The sequence below is a fragment of the Phyllobates terribilis genome, unplaced genomic scaffold (genome assembly GCF_046119375.1).
Source record: "Phyllobates terribilis strain yellow unplaced genomic scaffold, ASM4611937v1 Scaffold_5__5_contigs__length_657084704, whole genome shotgun sequence".
NCBI lineage: Eukaryota > Metazoa > Chordata > Amphibia > Anura > Dendrobatidae > Phyllobates > Phyllobates terribilis.
The window spans coordinates 542,802,804-542,824,473 of record NW_027362765.1 but is presented as its reverse complement, the minus strand read 5'-3'; the positions used below and the strand labels follow the sequence as shown (position 1 = coordinate 542,824,473).

The 21,670-nt window shown below is 47.6% G+C and overlaps 1 protein-coding gene across 3 annotated transcripts in view; it reads left to right on the top strand.

The window, feature by feature from the left end:
- The window catches only part of LOC141273670 (cGMP-dependent protein kinase 2-like), a 604,296-nt gene that overhangs the window by 154,011 nt on the left and 428,615 nt on the right, over nt 1-21,670 (top strand). For all 3 annotated transcript variants that reach the window (XM_073685845.1, XM_073685846.1, XM_073685847.1), the window contains 2 exons: nt 1,057-1,120; nt 15,460-15,537. In XM_073685845.1, the coding sequence (XP_073541946.1) occupies nt 1,057-1,120; nt 15,460-15,537 (142 nt within the window). The remainder of the gene's footprint in view (nt 1-1,056; nt 1,121-15,459; nt 15,538-21,670) is intronic.

Here is a 21,670-nt window from a genome sequence, read left to right as displayed (position 1 = left end):
CTCTCTCTCTCTTGTATCTCCCTTGTATCTCAGACTTGCCCCGGAACTCCAAACATTGTAATGTACTTCCGGGGAAAGTTCGTGTTCGGCGTGTAGCACCGGCACTAAAACTGTCCGGTACGAACTCCGAATTTTAAACTTCGGGTTCACTCATCTCCACTGACTACACATATTTCAGCCTAGTCTCATTGTTCTCATTCTTCTTGCCAACCACAAAAATTTAAGCTATAATACTGGGAACAGATAAAAGCACATTTTTAGGATAAGGCTATATAGGTCGGTAGAAAAAGAAAAGGAACATTTTGGATCAATAATTTTTGAAAAGTTATTATATATATATATAAATATATATATGTATATATTACTTTATATAATAATCTAGCATTACGGAAGTTAGAGATTGACTGTAGGTTGTTGTTTGCGTTATGAAGCTTAGATATATCTTCTTATAATGCTGTCTGTGCATCTGTTAATGTAATCTTCTGCTTGCTTTCATTCCTATCTGCAAGCTGCAGCACTTCATACTGAGAGGCCATTATCTGTAAACTGTCAGATGACTTATTAATCATACCACAATCTTAATTCTAATAATGCCTTCCTCTGAGGAAGCATAGGTGCTTCCATTATTAGTTCACTAATGCAAATCTAAGGTTGAGGAAAGGTATTATCATCAAAATACAAGTCGATTACTTAAATGATCCTGCAGGCAAAGACAACAATTCTCTAAACTCAATGCAGACTATTTCAAGCCACTGTACCAAAATGGACACTGAACAGGGGAAGACGATGGATAATCTTTATGTATCTGGGACACAGAGTCGCTGCCTATTACAAGTCATGTGCTGGAGCGATGTGATGTCTTCTCTTACACTCAACACTGACTCTGAGGAAGTCATTAAGAAGTGTGGGCAACTTCCATTACTGCGAAAGAGTAGGAGAAAAATCTTTATTAACGGAGACAAGAAGTGGCAAATGTATTACAGAGCTGTCAAAGTAGATTTGAAATGCTCGTTCCAAGAATATAACTGTTTTTTAATAATTCTTTTTTTTTTCTAGTGTTTCATTGTTAAAAGATTTACCGGAGGAGAAGCTTTCCAAGATAGTAGACTGCCTGGAAGTTGTATGTATTTACTGAATGATTGATAAATATGATAGATTAATACTATATATAGAGTATATTTGCATTACTAATAGAAGCCCGTTCTTTTGTGATATATGCCATATTCTAATGTACAAAATGTAGCAGAGCTGACTTTGGCAAATGTTTTCCAACATTTTCTACTATTGAGATTCAAGTGTACATTGCAACGATTAAGAAAAATGTGAATGCACCATCCACATAGCAATCAGAATAATCACTCTCAATATTTATTGCCATGTCTAAGTCCTCCTTAAAGGGAATGTGTCACTCGATTCATGGAGCCCAAACTACAGGCAGCATCAATCAGATCCTGCCTGGACGACTGCAGCAGCCAAAAATTCCGGAGAGTTTCAGAGAAAACATAGTTTGTAGAGCGATGAACTATAAGGAGAGACGAGACTAGGGCTGATAATGTCTGAATCTGTAGTATTATATTATTCATAAATACCATGCACTGTATTTCAAGGCCCATGCCCAAGGGTGAGATATGTAAAAGTGGATGGCAGCGGAGTCCCAACCAAAGGACTCGTGTCTGTAACTATCTTATCTACTGCCTACAATTCTGCACAAGTGATAACACGTGGCGGAACAGAGTCACTGCTTGCACTTGGTAAACTGGGAGCATCATTTTCACTTCAATAGATGAGGACATTTACGTCATCCACAGTTTATACTGCTGATCCATAGGCCGGGGCTGGAAATGCAGCACAGCAGCAAACTCGTGTTTAGTTAAATCAGAACATAACAGTTTAGGGCATTTTTGAGATTTGACTAGAAAGTGGAAACCTCTTTCCTGCTTGTGTTTAATATTGGCTACGGAAGAGGAGAGAGTCCATTTTACAGCTGGACATAGAATAAGACTTTAAAGTCCCTCTTGAAGCAGAGGCATACATTGCTATAGAGAAGTTATATATATATATATATATATATGTATATTTATATATATGTATATATACATATATATGTACATATATGTGTATATATATATGTGTATATATATGTGTATATATATATGTATATATATATATGTATATATATATGTATGTATGTACCAGGACCTGGCAGTTCATGCAGTAACTGTTGTCTTAAAGCGGTTCTCTCATCATTTAGTTTCAGAAGGACATTGCTCCCCTGCCTCACGGCTTTTTGCTTACCAAAGAAAGTACAGGACTCTTTACAAAAATTAAATGGCAAAGTTGCTTGCTTTACAGGCACTTAGTAATTTTAACCATTTGTCAAAACCAGAAAAAAACAGACATCTTTAGCTAACACATATCCTGGGCAAGACCACTTATACTAATGCAGACCTCAGACCAGCACCCATAAATATTGACCAAAGAGACCCTAGAATATTACATAGAATATTACAGACTCCAGATCTGACCCCCTAATCAAATACAGACCCCAGACAAGTCTCTGTTACTTTATCCAAACTCCATAGACTTACATAGTAACTCACATTCTCCTCCCCTGTGGAGCCTCCAGCTATTGTCATGTAACCTTACTCTATAGGTCCTGTGAGGGATCAGCTCTGGGTAGACACAGGTTTACACAGTGATGCAGTTCGCAGGTTCAAACAAACTGGTGGTTTATTAAGTGTCCATAAACCAGTCAGGAAACTAAATATAACAACCTCTTTCAGGCTCAAAAAAGGTATAACAGAACAAAACTCAAAATAACCAGTCCATACGGCACGGCCTCAGCCGTTTAAATGAAGTGATTTTCCTTTCCTTCAGCAGGGCATGAGCAGCACATGCAAGGCCTGCTCACCTTACACAACACACAGACTGGGACAGACCCAGCTGTCTTAGATCAGGACATTTCAAGACCTGGACTGGAGGTAAGTGAGCAGCTGATCCCCCCAGCTCTTTCAGCTGCTCATAAAACCCGGGCTGTAATCCGGGCCCATTAAATACCTCTCAGCACTATCTGTGCTGGAGCCTTCTCTCCGGGTCCTACATGACCGAGGCTTGTTACCTCGGGGACACATACATCCTGTCCACGACCTGTCCGGCTGCAACCTTACAGTCCTTTAAAAGTAATGAGACCTGCTCATTTGTGTGAGGAATCATTCCAGAAAGCGCCCCCTAAAGCTTAGCTATGCACCGGGCATATGCCATGGTTGCCCCTTCCCCAACAAGGGGCTGTGCTAATAGGCACACTGTATTATTTAAATCAGGTTTTTAGAATAAACATTCATGCAATATTTGAATGTTTTATGTGACTATTCATACAGTCGTATTATGTAGCTCACATGTGAGATTTGCTATATAGATTGGGACAGGGTCAGCAGAGTCATCTCATTGTTAGAGGGAAGATAATGACATCTCTTTTGTACTTATAAGGCACAATGGCAATGCTATACACACAGATCAGACTCTGAATGCATTTCCTTTGTCACTCTGTGGCGCCCCTCAGGGTTCGGTCGCCACAGAGTTATTGCATCTCATCCAGAGATGTGGTACCTCTCTCTCAGGTAAGGAAGGAGTATGGCTCAGGACCCTAACGCTACATCCACTACACCACATTTCCGGGGGACAGGGCGAGATTGCTCCTAAGGGAGAGCACAGTCCCTGATCCCTGGCTGGAGTGGGGAGGAACCAAGTAGAGAGGGGGAACTATGTAGTGGATGGGTGGAGGACGTAGATCCTGGGAGCACTTGTAGTAGGAGGTATAAGAGGGAGGAACCATCTTAGTTCAGTGAGTCAGTTCCAGTCAGACAGTCTGAGGAGAATTGACAGGAGCAGAGGCTCTGCATGAGCTCTGCTCCAGAGGCGGGCCTAGCCAGGAGGCCTGAGCCTGAGAGGAGAGGGAGCAGGAAGGCTCCAGGAACCGAAGGGACCCTAGGGGTACGGGCCGTGCAGCAAGCCACCCGTACGCCCGCTGCTAACAGGAGGTAGAGGGGTCAGGCCAGATAAGGGGAACCGGTCCCCCAATAGCACAGAGCTACAAGGCCCAACTAGGAAACCGGAGGTTGCAGCATTTCAAGTACTGCAGGCCACAAGTCCACACCAGTACACTAAGTAGGTGGCCGCATAGGACCCAGGGGATGGAACACACGTCGCCCGCCATGGCCCCAGGACACCGGATAGAAGTGCTGCTGGGTGTGAGGTGCAGGGAGCAGGCCAGAGAGAAGACACACAGAAGGGGGTCCTGTAATATGCTCCGGAGTTAACTGAGGGTCGACCGAGCCCCTCACTGCGTGAACACAGGACGCAGTGGGCCCCCCCTACACTGGCCCTGTATCTGGAACTGCTATAATCGTGAGTAAAAGACCTGGGACTGCACTATCTGACTCCGTGTCATTACTGACTACCTGTACCTTAACCACCATCATCCACACACGCTGCCCTGAAGCTCCACTCTTCCTGTGGGGAGTCACATCACCTTGCTGCATATACCATCAGCTTCAGTGGACTGCTCCGCAGCAGCGGTTCCCAATAACCGCATCCCACAGGTGGCGTAGTCAGACTATATATAATAGACACCTATAGAATACCCTGGTTTGACCGACCTGGGTCACGGACCGGGTCACCGCCACGGTGACTACAACCCCCAGCATCTACAGGCCCGGCTCCGGGTACCCCCACGGCCCAGGGGGCGCGTCAACTCCATCGTCTCGGGATGAGGGGACTATGCTCAATCCATTAAAAGAATTCTGTCATCTGATTTTTTGCTACCTCATCTGCAAGCAGCATGATGTATGTTCGAAGACATGGATTCCAGCAATGTGTCACATAATGGGCTGCTTGCTGTTATTTTGCTAAAATCACAGTTTTATCCGCCACAGACCTATCAGTTACCTAAATGTTGAGCTCTGTATAACTTCGTCCCCAACACTGTGTACACTGTGCATAGGCAAATAATTGTCAATCAGCGAAGTGGGTGGGTTTATACAGAGCTCATGAATATGGAAGACTATATGGAAAGGGATTTACTAGTCCTCTAGGGATAGTCTCCTTATGATTAAACAGTGAATTTATCAAAATTACACCAAGCTGCCCAGTAAGTGACAGATCATTGTAATCAGGGTCTTTCTCTCTACTTTAAGCTGCTGTCAGATTTGGAGGCGAAAACCTGATGACAGATTCCCTTTACTGTAATCATCTATAACTCCCATTGTCATGTACAGACAATACAGGATGTACTGTGCCTCAGGGAAGTTTTTTAAAAATTAAAAATAATTAGCTGCAACAATTAACAAACAGAACAAAACATTATTTCCATTCGACAGACTTACATCTAATTAAAGAAAGTGAAATTAAATACTTGAGACATTACCTTCAAACAATGGATATTTTTCACAGCTTCACTGCATGCTGGGTTCTCCAAGGTTCGGCAAAATGAGCGTAATGAATCAAACTAGTCTCTGTTCTCTCTGGGGTACAAGAAGACACCTATAGGCCTCAGTTGTCCCCAAGTCATTAGTCAATTAGATTATTTAACAAACTGTAGGAAGAAGTGTGATTAAAATTTCAGCGTTCGTAGAGTGAAGATGTGATGTTATGCTGACACGGCACTATGTTGGCACACTCCTCATTAAGAATAAAGAGCAATCACGATTTAGGAGCTGGTGAGAGCAGCGTTGCTTGACTAATTGTTTGTCCCTTACTGGGCAAATGACTCATTCTTTATCAGACACGTGCGCATAATCCAAGCACTGCTGATCTGAATTTCTATATAGTTTTTTTCCTTTGGGTTGCACGGTTATGTGACACCCCAGGGGTCTGGTTGCCACAGTAATAGAGATATTACGTCTCCCTGTTTTTGGTGAAATGGACACCCTTGTTTTCTTGAAAAACTGCACCCGGTTGCGGACACGCCGTGACCATCCTAATGTTTTTCTTTATTGCGTTGTTTCTGTTTGTAATTTGTTATGTTTACAAAAGTATGTTTAGTCCCGGAGTACTAAATTTTACTAGGGGGGAATGTGACACCCCAGGGGTCTGGTTGCCACAGTAATAGAGATATTACGTCTGAGAGCAGGTGGGAGGTCTCTTGGTCAGGAATCCTATGCATGCCACACCTCCTGCCCAGTCCTCGGAGGGGAAGAACTTCCCCTATATAAAACTGGGGCTGAGGCAGGGTTAGTGAGTAGAGAAGAGTAGAGAGAAGAAGAGGAGCAGCATAGGAAAGAAAGATCAGGAGCTCTGTGGGAGCAGTGCTAAAAGGAATCAGGGGCTGGCAGCTGAAGAGCTCGCCCTGATTGAAGAGTTACCACCGGACCCGGAGTCCGAGGCTGTGGGGATTAACCCAGACCCAGCAGCAGAAACCGCCCAGCAGGGGATTTCAGGTCCTCTGGCCAAGAAACCCGTAGGCACGGTCACACGCGTGGGACCAGCACCGCCGTCGTGGAGCGAAAGCCACTAGAAGGCCCCGAGTCACCGGCCATACAGGTGAGCACCTCACGGTACACTCAGGGACGTGGGCTACCTTTACCCGCCTCTAGCAAGGAAGCCAGAAGAGTACAATTAGTTGGGGAGGCCTACAATTCCGCCTGGCCAAGGGGGATCCCATCTGCTCAAGGACTGACCAGGCCCCGACCGCTAGCCAGTACTCCGGGAGGGTCTATCTTTGTCACCAGTAAAGACCCTGAACTACACCGCATCGTCTCTGAGTGGTTCCTGCTACCCCCATCATCCACGTCGGCTGCCCTGAGGCCATACCCCTCCCGTTGGGGGTTATACCATCTACGCTGCACTATCCTACCACCGGCCTCAGCGGTCTGCCCTGCAGCGGCAGCTCCATAGCTGCATTCAACGGGTGGCGTAGTCGTCCTACATCTACTGCTAATATACCGCCACTCAGCTTGACTCCCTGGGCACGGACCGGGTCACCGCCACGAGACTACTACCCCTATCAGATCCGGCTCCTGGTAGGCTCCCGCGTGCGCAACGCTACTCAGCACAGGCCCAGGGGCGCGTCAGCTTTTGGCGTAGTCGGCAGGATTACGTGCCCGCAACCGCCGGGTACTGCGTGCCTGAAAAAGAGACTTTTAAACTAACCTGTGGTGAAGATTCCCGCCATCCGGCACCATCTTCAGCCTTCTTCCCGCCATCCGCGAAGATTCCCGCCATCCGGCGCCATTTTCAGCCTTCTTCCCGCCTTCCGTGGAGTTTTCCCGCCGTTGGACGCCATCTTGAAGACGCCGCGCAGGAAGAAGAGGGGCGTGGACTCCGAAAGCGCGCGAGAATTGAAGCCCCGCCTCACGTCCAGACGTCGGGTAAGGTCCTGGAAGGAGCCCAGCAGACGCTGACGTCACAGGAGCGCGACGGGAGGTCCTCAACCCTGACGATCCACTGCGGAGCCGCGGCCTACGGAAGAGGATCATCGCAAGGTAGGCCACGGTCCACTAGGGGAGAGGAAGATGTCGGATACGGAGGAGAGCTTCACTGCCTCAACCTCCGCCAGCGCCAGCGCTGCTGCAGTCATGCCTTTTACCATGCCCTATATCCCGGGAGCAGCCTGGCTACCCCAATACTGAGGGGAGTCACATACCCTGAATGACTTTAGAGAAAAGCTGGATAGCCTCTTCCAGGTGTACCCCCTCACAGAAGAGCAAAAAGTGAGCATCCTGGTGGCCCAACTAACCGGGGCAGCCCAAAGGGAGGTAAAGTCCTGGCCACCTGGGAGGAGGACTGTCGCGGGGATACTAACCCGGCTGAGGGACACCTTTGATACCCGCACCTCAGCCGAGATTAAGCTTAAATTCTATGGGTGCAAGCAGCGAGCACATGAGAGTATAAGGGACTATGCACTAAACCTACAAGAGGCCCTGAGAGCCATTAAGCAGACCGACCCTGACGGCGTGGGAAACGAGGACAGGCTGTTGACCGAACAATTTATAGAGGGACTGTATTGCAATGTCCACCGAACCCAGTTGCGGGCCATAGCCTTACAGGATCCTCATCTGGACTTTGCACAGTTCAAGGACAGAGCCATCCGGGTGCTCCGAGAACCGGCACCGGGTGGCGTTGTGACCCACAGGCGCCCAGCTATCACTTACCACCAGGAGGCGGCGCCCTTGTCGGCAGGGCCTGTGGGGGCTGATGCGCAGGCTTTGAACAATGACCCGGCTCCAGACCTGCACCATCAGGTCCAAGAGCTAGCTAAAAGCGTTGCTGCGCTAACCCGAACTGTGCAGTCTTTACAGGTTTCCACTCCGGAGGACATCCCGTGGCGTCGACCAAGGAGGACCCCACCGGCCAGAGGAAGACCCAGCGACCGATATAACGAGGACGGACAACCCATCTGCCGCCGCTGCAATCAACCCGGACATATGGCAAGGTACTGTCCTTTAAACTGGCACAACCTGGGGTAGAGGGCCAACCCCCAGGAAAAAGATCACCAGGCCCATCGAGCTGGCGCGACAAATATGTGGGAGGACGTCCAGTCTTGCCTGTGGTACTGGATGGCATTCCTATGAGTGCCCTACTGGACACCGGGTCACAGGTCACCACCATCCCGTACGTGCTCTTCAAGCAGTACTGGAATGACTCGGATATAACCCGCTACCCTGACGACGACTTGAGTATTATTGCCAGCAATGGTCAACCCGTGCCGCAGATCGGATTTAAAGAGGTGACCATTAAAATCGGTAGAGTCGAACTGGCAGCACAGGGACTGATCATTGTGGACATTGACAAGCGTGAGAGTCACCCAAAGATAACTCTAGGAACTAATGTGATTGAAAATTGTCTTGCAGAGGTGATTTTCATTTTACAGCAGGTTGCCAAGAACGCCAGCTTCGGCCAGCAGCGAGTGCTCCAGAAAGAGATCCGGGCACTGATGCGACGGCAACAAGTGGAACTCTCCGGCGGTGAGATTGGTAGCGTAAGAATGTGTGACCCTTTCCCTATTGCCATACCCCCGAAAAATGAAATGATGATTTGGTGCCGGGCAGCTATTGGTCTGAGAGGTAGAGATTACCAGGCCATGGTAGAGCCAGTCTACTCAGACAGTAGGCCCACCATTTTGACAGCCCGGGGGGTAGTTGATGTACGCCATGGGAGGGTACCCGTTCGCATAATAAATATTGGGAAAAGGGAAGTATACCTGCCCCGGTATGCTACGCTAGCCAAATTATATCAACCAAAATTCTATACAGTCTGTGGAACCCTTGCCTCCATCTCATCCGGAGGAAGGTAACGGCTCTGAGAAAATAATGGAGGATTGGTGTCAGCAACTACATTTGGGTACTGACTCCACTCCCTCCCACCAGAAACAGGGAGTCTACCGGGTGGTTCAAGAGTACGAGAGAGTGTTTAGTAAACACCCGTTAGACTTCGGGCGAGTCAAGGGGGTAGAACACCACATCCCCACGGGTAGACCATCCTCCCATAAAAGAGAGGTATCGGCACGTACCCCCTGCACACTACCAACATGCCAAGGGGATGCTTAGAGACATGAAGGAGGCTGGGGTAATCAGGGATAGCTGTAGCCCCTGGGCAGCTCCACTAGTCTTGGTCAAAAAGAAAGACAACACCATGAGAATGTGTGTAGATTACCGGAAAATTAACCGTATCACACACAAAGATGCGTACCCCTTACCAAGAATAGAGGAGTCTTTGGCTGCTTTAAAATCTGCTAACTTCTTCTCCACCTTGGATCTCACTAGCGGGTACTGGCAGGTTCCTGTAGCAGAGGCGGATCGGGAGAAGACCGCATTCACCACCCCGATGGGACTTAGCGAGTTTACCTGCATGCCGTTTGGACTCTGCAACGCACCAGGAACCTTCCAGCGACTGATGGAGTGCTGTCTGGGACACCGGAACTTTGAGACGGTCCTGTTATACCTGGACGATGTCATCGTCTACTCCAAGACCTACGAGGACCACCTGAAGCACCTGGCGGAAGTGTTTGAAGCTCTGGCAAGTTACGGCCTAAAGGTGAAACCCTCCAAGTGTCACCTCCTGAAGCCAAAGGTGCAGTACCTGGGACACGTGGTGAGTGCTGACGGAGTGGCTCCCGACCCTGATAAGATCACCGCAATTAAGGAATGGCCAAGCCCCTCCAGCGTAAAGGAAGTGAGGCAGTTCCTCGGGTTGGTAGGCTACTACCGAAGGTTCATTCCCGGTTTCACCAAAAAGGCAGCTCCTATGCAGGACCTCCTGATAGGCCAGTCCAGGAAGGCCAAGAACCAGAAGCCACCCTTCAGATGGGAGAAGCTGGAAGAAGAGTCCTTCCGCCAGCTGAAGATGGCCCTCACGGGGGATGAAATCCTGGCGTACCCTGATTATAGCCAGCCCTTTATCCTCTACACCGACGCCAGTAACATCGGGCTAGGAGCCGTACTGTCCCAGATCCAGCAGGGGAAGGAACGGGTAATTGCTTACGCCAGCCGAAAACTGCGACCCACCGAAAGAAACCCTGAGAATTACAGCTCATTTAAGCTAGAGTTCCTGGCAGTGGTGTGGGCAGTCACCGAATGCTTTAAGCACTACCTTGCTGCTTCCCGGTTCACCGTGTACACGGATAACAACCCGTTGACACACCTGGACACTGCAAGACTCGGTGCCCTAGAGCAGAGATGGATGGCCCGCTTGTCCAACTATGAGTTTACAATCAAATACCGGGCAGGACGCTCCAATACCAACGCAGACGCCCTGTCCAGGATGCCAAACCTACCGGACGTAGGGGAAGATTCAGAGGAACTGGAAAAAGTTGAGCTCCCCGCGTTCCACCGTCATGGGACTATCCAGTATTCCCACCGTGTAAGAAGTAAGCAAACCGCTACGTTCAACCCCTTACCTCATTACAACTGGGTGGAGACGCAAGACAGTGACCCTGCCATCCGTCTGGTAAAGGAGATGCTGACTCGGCCAGATGCACGCCTTGACCCAGACGCTCCGGAGGAAGCCAAGCAACTGTGGGCTGAGAAGAGTCGACTGTTCCTTTACAAGGGAAAGTTGTGCCGCAGAATGGTTAACTCCCGGACGCATGAACTAATCTGGCAAGTAGTGGTGCCAAGAAGAGACGCAGCTATGGTGATGGAGGCATATCACGACGGAGCTGGGCATTTCGGATGGAAGAAGCTGGAGTTTCTGCTGCGCGGGCGGTTCCATTGGGTAGGCATGAGAGGAACCATCGAGAGGTGGTGCAGAGACTGTGGCCCATGCAACTTAAGAAGGAGGGACCGAGCCAGCCAGAAGACTCCCCTGCGGTCCATCATCACCAGACAGCCATTAGAACTGGTAGCCTTGGATCATGTAAAACTGACTCCAAGCAGAAGTGGCTACGTCTACGCGTTAACCATCGTGGATCACTACTCCCGGTTCTTGGTTGTCGTCCCCGTCAAGGACTTAACGGCTCAAACAGCAGCTAGAGCCTTCCAGCAGCACTTCTGCCGTCCGCACGGATACCCGGAGCAGGTGCTGACGGACCAGGGGCCTGCCTTTGAAGCGGAGGTCTTCCAGGAGTTCTGCACCCTGTATGGATGCCGGAAGATTAGAACAACACCCTATCACCCGCAAACTAATGGACTTTGTGAGAAAATGAACCAGGTGGTGATAGATCTCCTGAAAACATTGCCCCTGGAGGAACGCAGTCTGTGGCCTGAGAAGCTGCCTGACCTGGTGGACCTATACAACCACATCCCTGTAGGTTCCACCAACTGTACCCCGGCTTACCTAATGAGGGCAAGACCTGGTAAGCTTCCTGTTGATCTGGAGATGGGAGTCCTGACACCCGAGGACACTTCACCAGAAGCAGACTGGGACACAGAGAGGCAGCAGCAGTACCGGAAAATACAGGAGAGCGTGGAGCGAAGTCTCTGTCAAGCTAGGGAAAGACAAGAGAAAACTTACAACCAGTATGCTCCCGCTGTTCCCCTGGTGCCCAGAGAGCAGGTCTTGAAGAGGAAAAGACGGCTCCACAAGTTGGACGACCAGTGGGAGAAGGACCCGTACACCGTACTGCCCTCAAGCCACGACAACCCAAAGATCTGTACAATCAGTAAAGACGGAGGGGAAACCACAGCCATTGTATCCCGGGATCACCTGAAGAAGTGTCCTGAACAGCTACGGAACCCTGAAGAGGAACAAGAAGACCCTCGACCCATAGAGGAAAGGGAAGATATGGTTAATACTGTGCTCGGAGACTTCCCTCGGTCTTGGACTCAAGTCAATGGTGCTGTTGTGGTACCCGTCCTCACGTTCCTCCAACCAGCATCCCAAGTGCCTACGGAGACACAGGTAGAACTGGAAGAACAGCCGGTCCAGGAGGCAGAAGGCCCCGCACAAGCAGACCAGGAAAATCAACCCTCTGCTTATAGTGAGCCTGCCATACCCCTAGTGAGCCAAAGAGTCCGTAGACGGCTGCCCAGTTTCCCTTGACAGCTCCTATACCCTGTAGCTCAGGACCAGTCAGCCAGCTCCGTAGGTCCACTAGGGTCACTAGAGGCCAGCTGCCCATACGGTGGAGGATCTAAATGTTCAAGTTATTTTATTAATGTTTACCTGTTTATTGTTGCTTGTGTATAATTATGTGTTTCTAGTTATTTATAGGAGTCTTTGGTGGATTTACCGGGAATCCTTTGTGCATATAGTTGGAGCGTAACCCAGGACGGACTAAAGACTGTTAAGGACTCAGGGCAGGACAGACCCCTACCTGGTTACGTCTCCCTGTTTTTGGTGAAATGGACACCCTTGTTTTCTTGAAAAACTGCACCCGGTTGCGGACACGCCGTGACCATCCTAATGTTTTTCTTTATTGCGTTGTTTCTGTTTGTAATTTGTTATGTTTACAAAAGTATGTTTAGTCCCGGAGTACTAAATTTTACTAGGGGGGAATGTGACACCCCAGGGGTCTGGTTGCCACAGTAATAGAGATATTACGTCTGAGAGCAGGTGGGAGGTCTCTTGGTCAGGAATCCTATGCATGCCACACCTCCTGCCCAGTCCTCGGAGGGGAAGAACTTCCCCTATATAAAACTGGGGCTGAGGCAGGGTTAGTGAGTAGAGAAGAGTAGAGAGAAGAAGAGGAGCAGCATAGGAAAGAAAGATCAGGAGCTCTGTGGGAGCAGTGCTAAAAGGAATCAGGGGCTGGCAGCTGAAGAGCTCGCCCTGATTGAAGAGTTACCACCGGACCCGGAGTCCGAGGCTGTGGGGATTAACCCAGACCCAGCAGCAGAAACCGCCCGGCAGGGGATTTCAGGTCCTCTGGCCAAGAAACCCGAAGGCACGGTCACACGCGTGGGACCAGCACCGCCGTCGTGGAGCGGAAGCCACTAGAAGGCCCCGAGTCACCGGCCATACGGGTGAGCACCTCACGGTACACTCAGGGACGTGGGCTACGTTTACCCGCCTCTAGCAAGGAAGCCAGAAGAGTACAATTAGTTGGGGAGGCCTACAACTCCGCCTGGCCAAGGGGGATCCCATCTGCTCAAGGACTGACCAGGCCCCGACCGCTAGCCAGTACTCCGGGAGGGTCTATCTTTGTCACCAGTAAAAACCCTGAACTACACCGCATCGTCTCTGAGTGGTTCCTGCTACCCCCATCATCCACGTCGGCAGCCCTGAGGCCATACCCCTCCCGTTGGGGGTTATACCATCTACGCTGCACTATCCTACCACCGGCCTCAGCGGTCTGCCCTGCAGCGGCAGCTCCATAGCTGCATTCAACGGGTGGCGTAGTCGTCCTACATCTACTGCTAATATACCGCCACTCAGCTTGACTCCCTGGGCACGGACCGGGTCACCGCCACGAGACTACTACCCCTATCAGATCCGGCTCCGGGTAGGCTCCTGCATGCGCAATGCTACTCAGCACAGGCCCAGGGGCGCGTCAGTTATATGCTCTCACAATTTAGACAGTTCTATTGTACAACATAGTGAAGAAGAGCTATAGTTCAAGCATGTGATACATTATTGTAAAATTGTACTATACTATTCTGATATACTAGAGGATAGGCTTCATGGAAAAATCCCTAATAACCCTGTGGTAGGCATATACATATGGCTAAACTTCAAGTAGGAAAAACAGGTGACACAAAGTTCCTCTTTGTATATCATCCGTTACACGAACGCTGAGCATCCCAGGTGCATGGGACGTTCTGCGTTCTTCCTCCCCAACTTACACTTTGCACAATGTAATGAATGATTTACAATACAGCAAACGTTAGGCCGTTGGTGAGCTCCACTTGTTTTTCCTATTTTAAATTTCAGATAAATTGTAACTTTACATGGAAGCGAAGCACTAACGTGAATGCTTTAGGTGTATCTGTGAGGTACTCTTTGAAGGAAGATCATTGGTTGTGCAAATTGCCTCTTCAGAGAAAAAGAGGACTTGAACTCTATAGTGCCACCTATTGGAAGCAGCAATCCTACAAGTCACAATCAATCCTTTAACGAGTCTGCAAACCATGTCCTATGAGGAACGGTTGCAGGATTTGGGAATGTTTAGCTTGCAAAAAAGAAGACTGAGAGGAGACTTAATAGCTGTCTACAAATATGTCAAGGGCTGTCACATTGTAGAAGGATCATCTTTATTCTCATTTGCACAAGGAAAGACTAGAAGCAATGGGATGAAACTAAATGGGAGGAGACACAGATTAGATATTAGAAAAAACTTTTTGACAGTTAGGGTGATTAATGAGTGGAACAGGCTGCCACGAGAGGTGGTGAGTTCCCCTTCAATGGACGTCTTCAAACAGAGGCTGGACAGACATCTGTCTGAGATGATCTAGTGAATCCTGCTTTGAGCAGGGGGTTGGACCAGATGACCCAGGAGGTCCCTTCCAACTCTACCATTCTATGATTCTATGATTCTATGATTCTATGACTTAGGATAAAAGCAAAATCAGAATCTCCATTTGCAGACACAGTGTTTCGGGCTGTTGGCCCTCCTCAGTGCAAAGTATGAGAACTGATTTGCCTAGATGAGAGGCTCTGGATTGAGGTCTAAGGGGTAACATTTCTCCTTGTGGAGAGTGACACACAGAGCTGGTATGAATTGTGACAAAAAGGACTACTAAAAGTTTTAGGAGGAATATTTCTGTTCTTTAAACATAAATGTTCTAGTAATTAGATACTCAATTTCTGCACATTTTTATATCTGTATTTCGGGGGGGAATAAAGAAAGAAAATAGGTGGAAACTGCAATCAATATAATTATAAGAGCTGATTGCTGGAGATGCTTGGCACCCAGCGTACCATCATGAGATTATTATCAAGAACGGTACAGCTGGACAGTCTAGGGCAAAAGGTCTTGGATATAATCACAATGCTGGAAGAAGAACTTTTGTTTCCCTGATTATCACCCACACATGTTATCCTTGATTGCATTTCTGTGACTCAGACCTTGTCATATTCATTCTACAGGACTTTTATGACAAAGGGGATTATATCATCAGAGAAGGGGAAGAGGGCAACACGTTCTTCATAATTGCCAAAGGAAAGGTAATAATGAATCCTATTGAAATACAATGTTTCATGCTTGGCTAGTGTTTTTATTCAAAGACAAGTTTTTATGTTAACTCCAGTGTGTCATTTACTTAAAGCAGAGGTGTAACTAGAAGTTCTCTGGTTCCAATGCAAACTCTGTAACAGATCCAGAAACCTAACCCTTAATAATACCAGCGTCTTCATAAGTAGCAGAGGGGCATGTAAGCCCCCACAGGCACCTAGATACCTGATACAGGTATCTTCACTCTCTGAATTCTGATAAAATGGTATATACCATGACATAAACATGGCAGACCACATTATAGTAAGATTATAGTAAGTGGGGTCCATTGTGCATTGTTTGTGTTTGTCATGTGATATATCCAGACTTTTTCATGAATTATGGTTCAGTTACTATAATGTAACAGAAAACACATATGTGAATATACTTTTACTATCTTTACAAAAATTGGGAATTTTCATACTGGTGAATGAGAACTCGTGTTTTGTATATTGAGGGCAGGGCCATTTCATTATCATAGGCAGGAATACAATAAAGGGTTACAACTTATAAACTTGTAACAGATATCACAGAATCCTCTACTGATAATAGATTATGGTCATAGCCCACCCCCACCCCCCCCACTCCCTACAAAGTGACATCAGCACAGGTAACAGAGCAGTTATTGTACCATCATTCATTTAAGTTCAACATTTTTTTTTACAGAATAATAGAAAAAAAAAAAAGTAACACCAACAATTACCATTCTTTCCATACATAATATACAATACTCTGCAAAAGTTTTAGGCCGGTGTGTAGAAAATGCTGCAAAGTAAACATGTTTTTAAAAAATCCTAGTATAATAGTTTATTATTAGCAATTGCAAAGTGAATGAATGAAGAAGAAAATCTTAATCAAATTAATATTTTGTGTGACCATCCTTTGCCTTCAAAACAGCATTAATTCTTCTAGCAACACTTGTACATGTTTTTTGCTGGAACTCAGCAAGGAGGTCGTTCCAAACATCTTAGAACTAACCACAGATCTTCTACGGATCTAGAATTGAGCAAATTGTTCTGTATCTTAATGTAATTCCAGACAAACACGATGATGTTGAGATCAGGGCTCTGTTGGGGCCATATAATCAATTTCAGGACTCCTTGTTCCTCTTCACACTGAAGATAGTTCTTAGTGGCATTTGTTGTATCTTTGGGTTCGATATCCTGCTGCAGGATACATTTGGAGCTAATCAGATGCCTACTTCATGTTATTGCATGATGGATAAGTATCTGCCTGTATTTCTCAGTATTGAAAACTCCGTTCATGCTGACCAAATACCCCACTCCATTTACTGAAATGCAGCCTTAATTAACCTCCACCATGTTTCACTTTTACCTCCAGACACTTATTATTATGCCGCTCTCCAGCCTTTCAGAGAAAAAAAACTGTCTTCTGTAATAGCCAATATTTCGAATTTTGAGTCATCAGGCCAGAACTTTTCCCCAGTTCCTATGTTTTTGGCCTTGTTTCCACATCGAAAGTATGGCTTTTGGGGCATGATACTTCCATGAAGATCATATCTGGCCAGGCATAGATGTAGAGTAACAATAGATGGCTGTAGCTGGGTCCCACTATTTGCTGCTAGTTCTGAGCTGATGACACTGCTGGACATCTTTGAATGTTGAAGGGCAGTAAGCACGATGTGTGTCTTATCTGCTGCACTAAGTTTCCTTGGCTGATCACTGCATCTACAGTCCTCAACATTGCTCATTTCTCGGTGCTTCTTCAAAAGAGCTTAAATAGCATATCTTAAAACCCAATCTGCTTTGAAATCTTTGCCTGGGATAGATCGTGCAGATCCATAAACTACCTTGCTTTGCTCAGTCTTGGTCTTACCATGGTGTATGACCAGTGACATGAAAAAAGAACATATTTCTGGAAGTGATGAAATGGCCCCCACAGAACCCTGATCTCAACATTATTGAGTCTGTGTGGAATTACATGAAAAGACATAAGAATACTACATCCACAGAAGATCTGTGGTTATTTCTCCAGGGTGTTTAGAACAGTCTCCCTGCACCTAAAAAAGGATCCTGTTTTGAGGGCAAAGGCCCCCAAATGGTGACCACACCCAATATTGATTTGATTTTGATTTCTCTTTTGTTCATTCACTTTACATTTTTTAATTGATAAAAATAAACTATTAACACTTCTAGTTTTGAAAGCATTATTACTAGTGTTGAGCATTCCGATACTGAAATATCGGGTATCGGCCGATATTCGCGGTATCGGAATTCCGATACTTAATTCCGATACTTTTACAATATCAGATACCGGAATCGGAAGTTCCCATAATGCCTGCGCTCTGCAGTGTCTCTGAAGGATGACAAGCTGGATGGCAGCGCTCAGCTGCGATCCAGCCTGTCATCAGAATGCCATCCCAGCGTGAGAGAATTCTCCTGATTGTTTAAAAGCCGGCGGGCGGTAAAAAGTCGCCGGCATTTAAACAATCACACAGCCCCATACTGCTTCCCCGCAGCCTCCCACCCCGATCCTCCGCTCCCCTCGCCACCTCCCATCCCGATCGTAAGTTAGGACCGGGCGGGAAGCGCAGCACCAAGGAGAGGTCAGCGAAGGACCCGGGCCGGGAAGCCGGCAGTGAAAAGACTTCACCGCCGGCTTTCCCGTTCTGTGCTGCGCTTTCCCGCCGGTTATTTCAAATGAACAGCTGAGGTATCAGGTGATGCCGATCAGCTGTTCATTTGAAGTAGCCGCGGTGCCCTCAGTGGGTTCATGTGAGTTCATGCTTGACTGCATTGCATGAACTCACATGAACTTTCCCACGGCCGCACAGGTCAGCCACACCTCCCAGACCATCAGCCCGTCATGATTAGTGTGTGTGCGCGGTGTCTGTGCGATGTCTGCGAGTGTGTGTGGTGTCTGTGCGATGTCTGCGGGTGTGTACGGGTGTGCGCGGTGTCTGTGCGATGTCTAGGGTGTGTGTGCGTGCAGGCAGACATAGGCCGATGTGACACTACTACTCCCATCGGCCTATGTCTGTCCCCCGTCCACTCGTGCCAGCAGGATCAGCTCGATGGGAGCAGTAGTTCCCATCAGCCTGATCATGCTATTTAAATTGCCCTACTGTGTCCCCAATAAATTTTAAATACATTTCATTGGTGGCCAGTGGTTACCTACAATAAATTAGTTTATACATTACCTGTCCCCGCCGATCGCCACCTAAAATAAAGTAAAAAATAAAAAACTACACCTATACTCACCTAGACACCTAATTCCCCGAAGCCATCGATCTCCTGTAATAAAATATAAAATAATAAACCACAACCTTATCCTTACCCCTCCGTAGTAGTCCACGAGTGTCCCATGAAGATCTCCAGTTTAGAGCAGCCACATAGAATGTGACCGCTCTGAACCGCTGCCGCCGCTAGAATGATGGGGCCGTAAGGCAACCCCGTCATTGCATAAGCGGGTTCGCCGGAGTTCAGGCAGCGCTGCTCCGGTTAGCTCCTTTACGGCCCTGCTGTATCGTGAGAAATTCCCACGGTACAGCAGTGCCGTAAAGGAGGTCTCCGGAGCTGCGCTGACTGAATGCACTCCGGTGACCTCAATCAGTGGCTCCCGCTGCCGGGAGCGGACGTGTTCCCGGCAGCGTGAGCTTACAGCAGCCATGCACAGCTGTCACCATCTCCAGATGTGACAGCTGTGCATGGGAAATCAGCGCAGGAACGTGGACAGGTAACTATTTTTTTTTAGTAAACTAAGAATTAAATAAAATGGTGTGTTTTATTTCAAATAAATATTTTTTTTCTGGGTGTAGTGTGTGTTTTTCTTTTTAACACTTTGTAGGTTAGTAATGGGGGTGTCTTATAGATGCCCATCATTACTAACCTGGGCTTCATGGCAGCTGGCGCTGACATGAACCCCACCACTATTACCCCCTGCCACCGCACCAGGGCAGCGTGGAAGAGCGAGGCTAAGTGCCAGAATTGGCGCATCCTATGGATGCGCCATTTCTGGGGCGGCTGACGGCTGATGTTTCTAGCCTGGGAGGGGGCCAATATTCATGGCACCCTTCCTGGGCTATTAATATCAGCCCCCAGCTGTCTGCCTAGCCTTTGCTAGCTATTAAAATAGGGGGGGACCCCACGTCATTTTTTTGGGAGGGGGTCCCCCATTTTAATAGCTAGTAAAGGCTAGGTATTCAGCTGGGGGCTGATATTAGTAGTCTGGGAAGCTCCGTGGGTATTACCCCCTTCCCAGGCTTCAAACATCTGCCCCAGCCGTCGGCTTAACCTCCGCTAGAGACTAAAATTATGGGGGATCCCACGCCAATTTTTTTTTAAATAAATCCTTTATTTTAACACTAAATGACATTTGAGGAGTTAATAAAGATGCAGTCCCTAAATTATTATTTATTTTTTAATTAATTTTTCCCAAAAATTTTGACTTGGGCTTTGCCATATTTTTGTATGCCAGCCAGGTACAGCATCCAGCTTCTATGAGCGCGCCATTTTCCGGGGTGTCTGCGGACGGCAATTTGCTGCGGGGGGGGGGCAGAAAGCTTGGGCCTCCCTGCGCTGCAGATTCCATCCCCCAGCTGCCTAATTGTACCTGGCTGGACACAAAAATAGGGAGAAGCCCCACGTTTTTTTTTTTTAAATTATTTCATGAAATTCATGAAATAATAAAGAAAAAAAGGGCTTCCCTATATTGTTGTGTCCAACCAGGTACAAATAGGCAGCTGGTGGTTGGGGGCAGCCCATTCCTGCCTGCTGTACCTGGCTGGACACAAATATAGGGCGAAGCCCCACGTCAATTTTTTTTTAATTATTTCAGGAAATTCATGAAATAATTAAAAAAAAATTGATGTGGGGCTTCGCCCTATATTTGTGTCCAGCCAGGTACAGCAGGCAGGAACGTGCTGCCCCCAACCACAAGCTGCCTGTTTGTACCTGGCCGGACACACCAATATAGGGAAGCCCTTTTTTTTTTTTAATTATTTCATAAAATAATTTAAAAAAAATTGACGTGGGGCTTCGCACTATATTTGTGTCCAGCCAGGTACAGCAGGCAGGAACGGGCTGCCCCCAACCACCAGCTGCCTCTTTGTACCTGGCCGGATGCAACAATATAGGGAAGCCCTTTTTTTCTTAATTATTTTATGAATTTCATGAAATAATTAAAAAAAAAAAATACGTAGAGCTTCGCCCTATTTTTGTGTCCAGCCAGGTACAACTAGGCAGCTGTGGCCTGGAATCTGCAGCGCAGGGAGGCCCAAGCTTTCTGGGCCCCCCCCCCGCTGCAAATTGCAGTCCGCAGCCACCCCGGAAAATGGCGCATTCATAGAAGCGCCATCTTCTGGCGCTGTACCCAACTCATCCAGGGCCCTGGTGCGGTGGCTCACTGGTTAATAAAAGGGTTAGGGCCAGCTTGGCATTATCAGCTGGCCCTAAGCCCGAAATTCATGAATTTCTAGTAAAGTATTTAAAAAAAAAACACAACACCCAGAATAAAGTCCTTTAATTGAAATAAACACACAATTCTTTATTGTTCTAAATTAAACCATACTTACCATCACGCCCATTCCAGCTGAAGCCAACGATCTCAGGCAATAAATGAAAAATAATAAACCAACCTCATCCTTACCTTTCCATGGTTCCCAGGACAGCTCCAGCTCTGCTACATCGAGATGACAGGCTGGACCGCAGCAGAACGCTGCCATCCAGCCTGTCATCCCGCGGACACTGAGAAGCGCAGGCATGCTTGCGCTCCTCAGTGTCAGGTTGTGACGGCATCCAGATGAGCCGAGTCTCTCACGGTCACCGCATGCGCAGGAGAATTCTCCCACGCTGTCAGTGACGTGCATGAGGTGAGCTGAGTTCATTGTCAGCTCATCTGGATGCCGTCACAGCCAGACACTGAGGAGCGCAAGCATGCCTGCGCTTCTCAGTGTCCGTGGGATGACAGGCTGGATGGCAGCGTTCTGCTGCGGTCCAGCCTGTCATCTCGATGTAGCAGAGCTGAAGCTGTCCTGGGAACCATGGGAAGGTAAGGATAATGTTGCTTTATTATTTTATTTTTATTGCAGGAGATCGTTGGCTTCAGCTTGAATGGGTGTGACGGTAA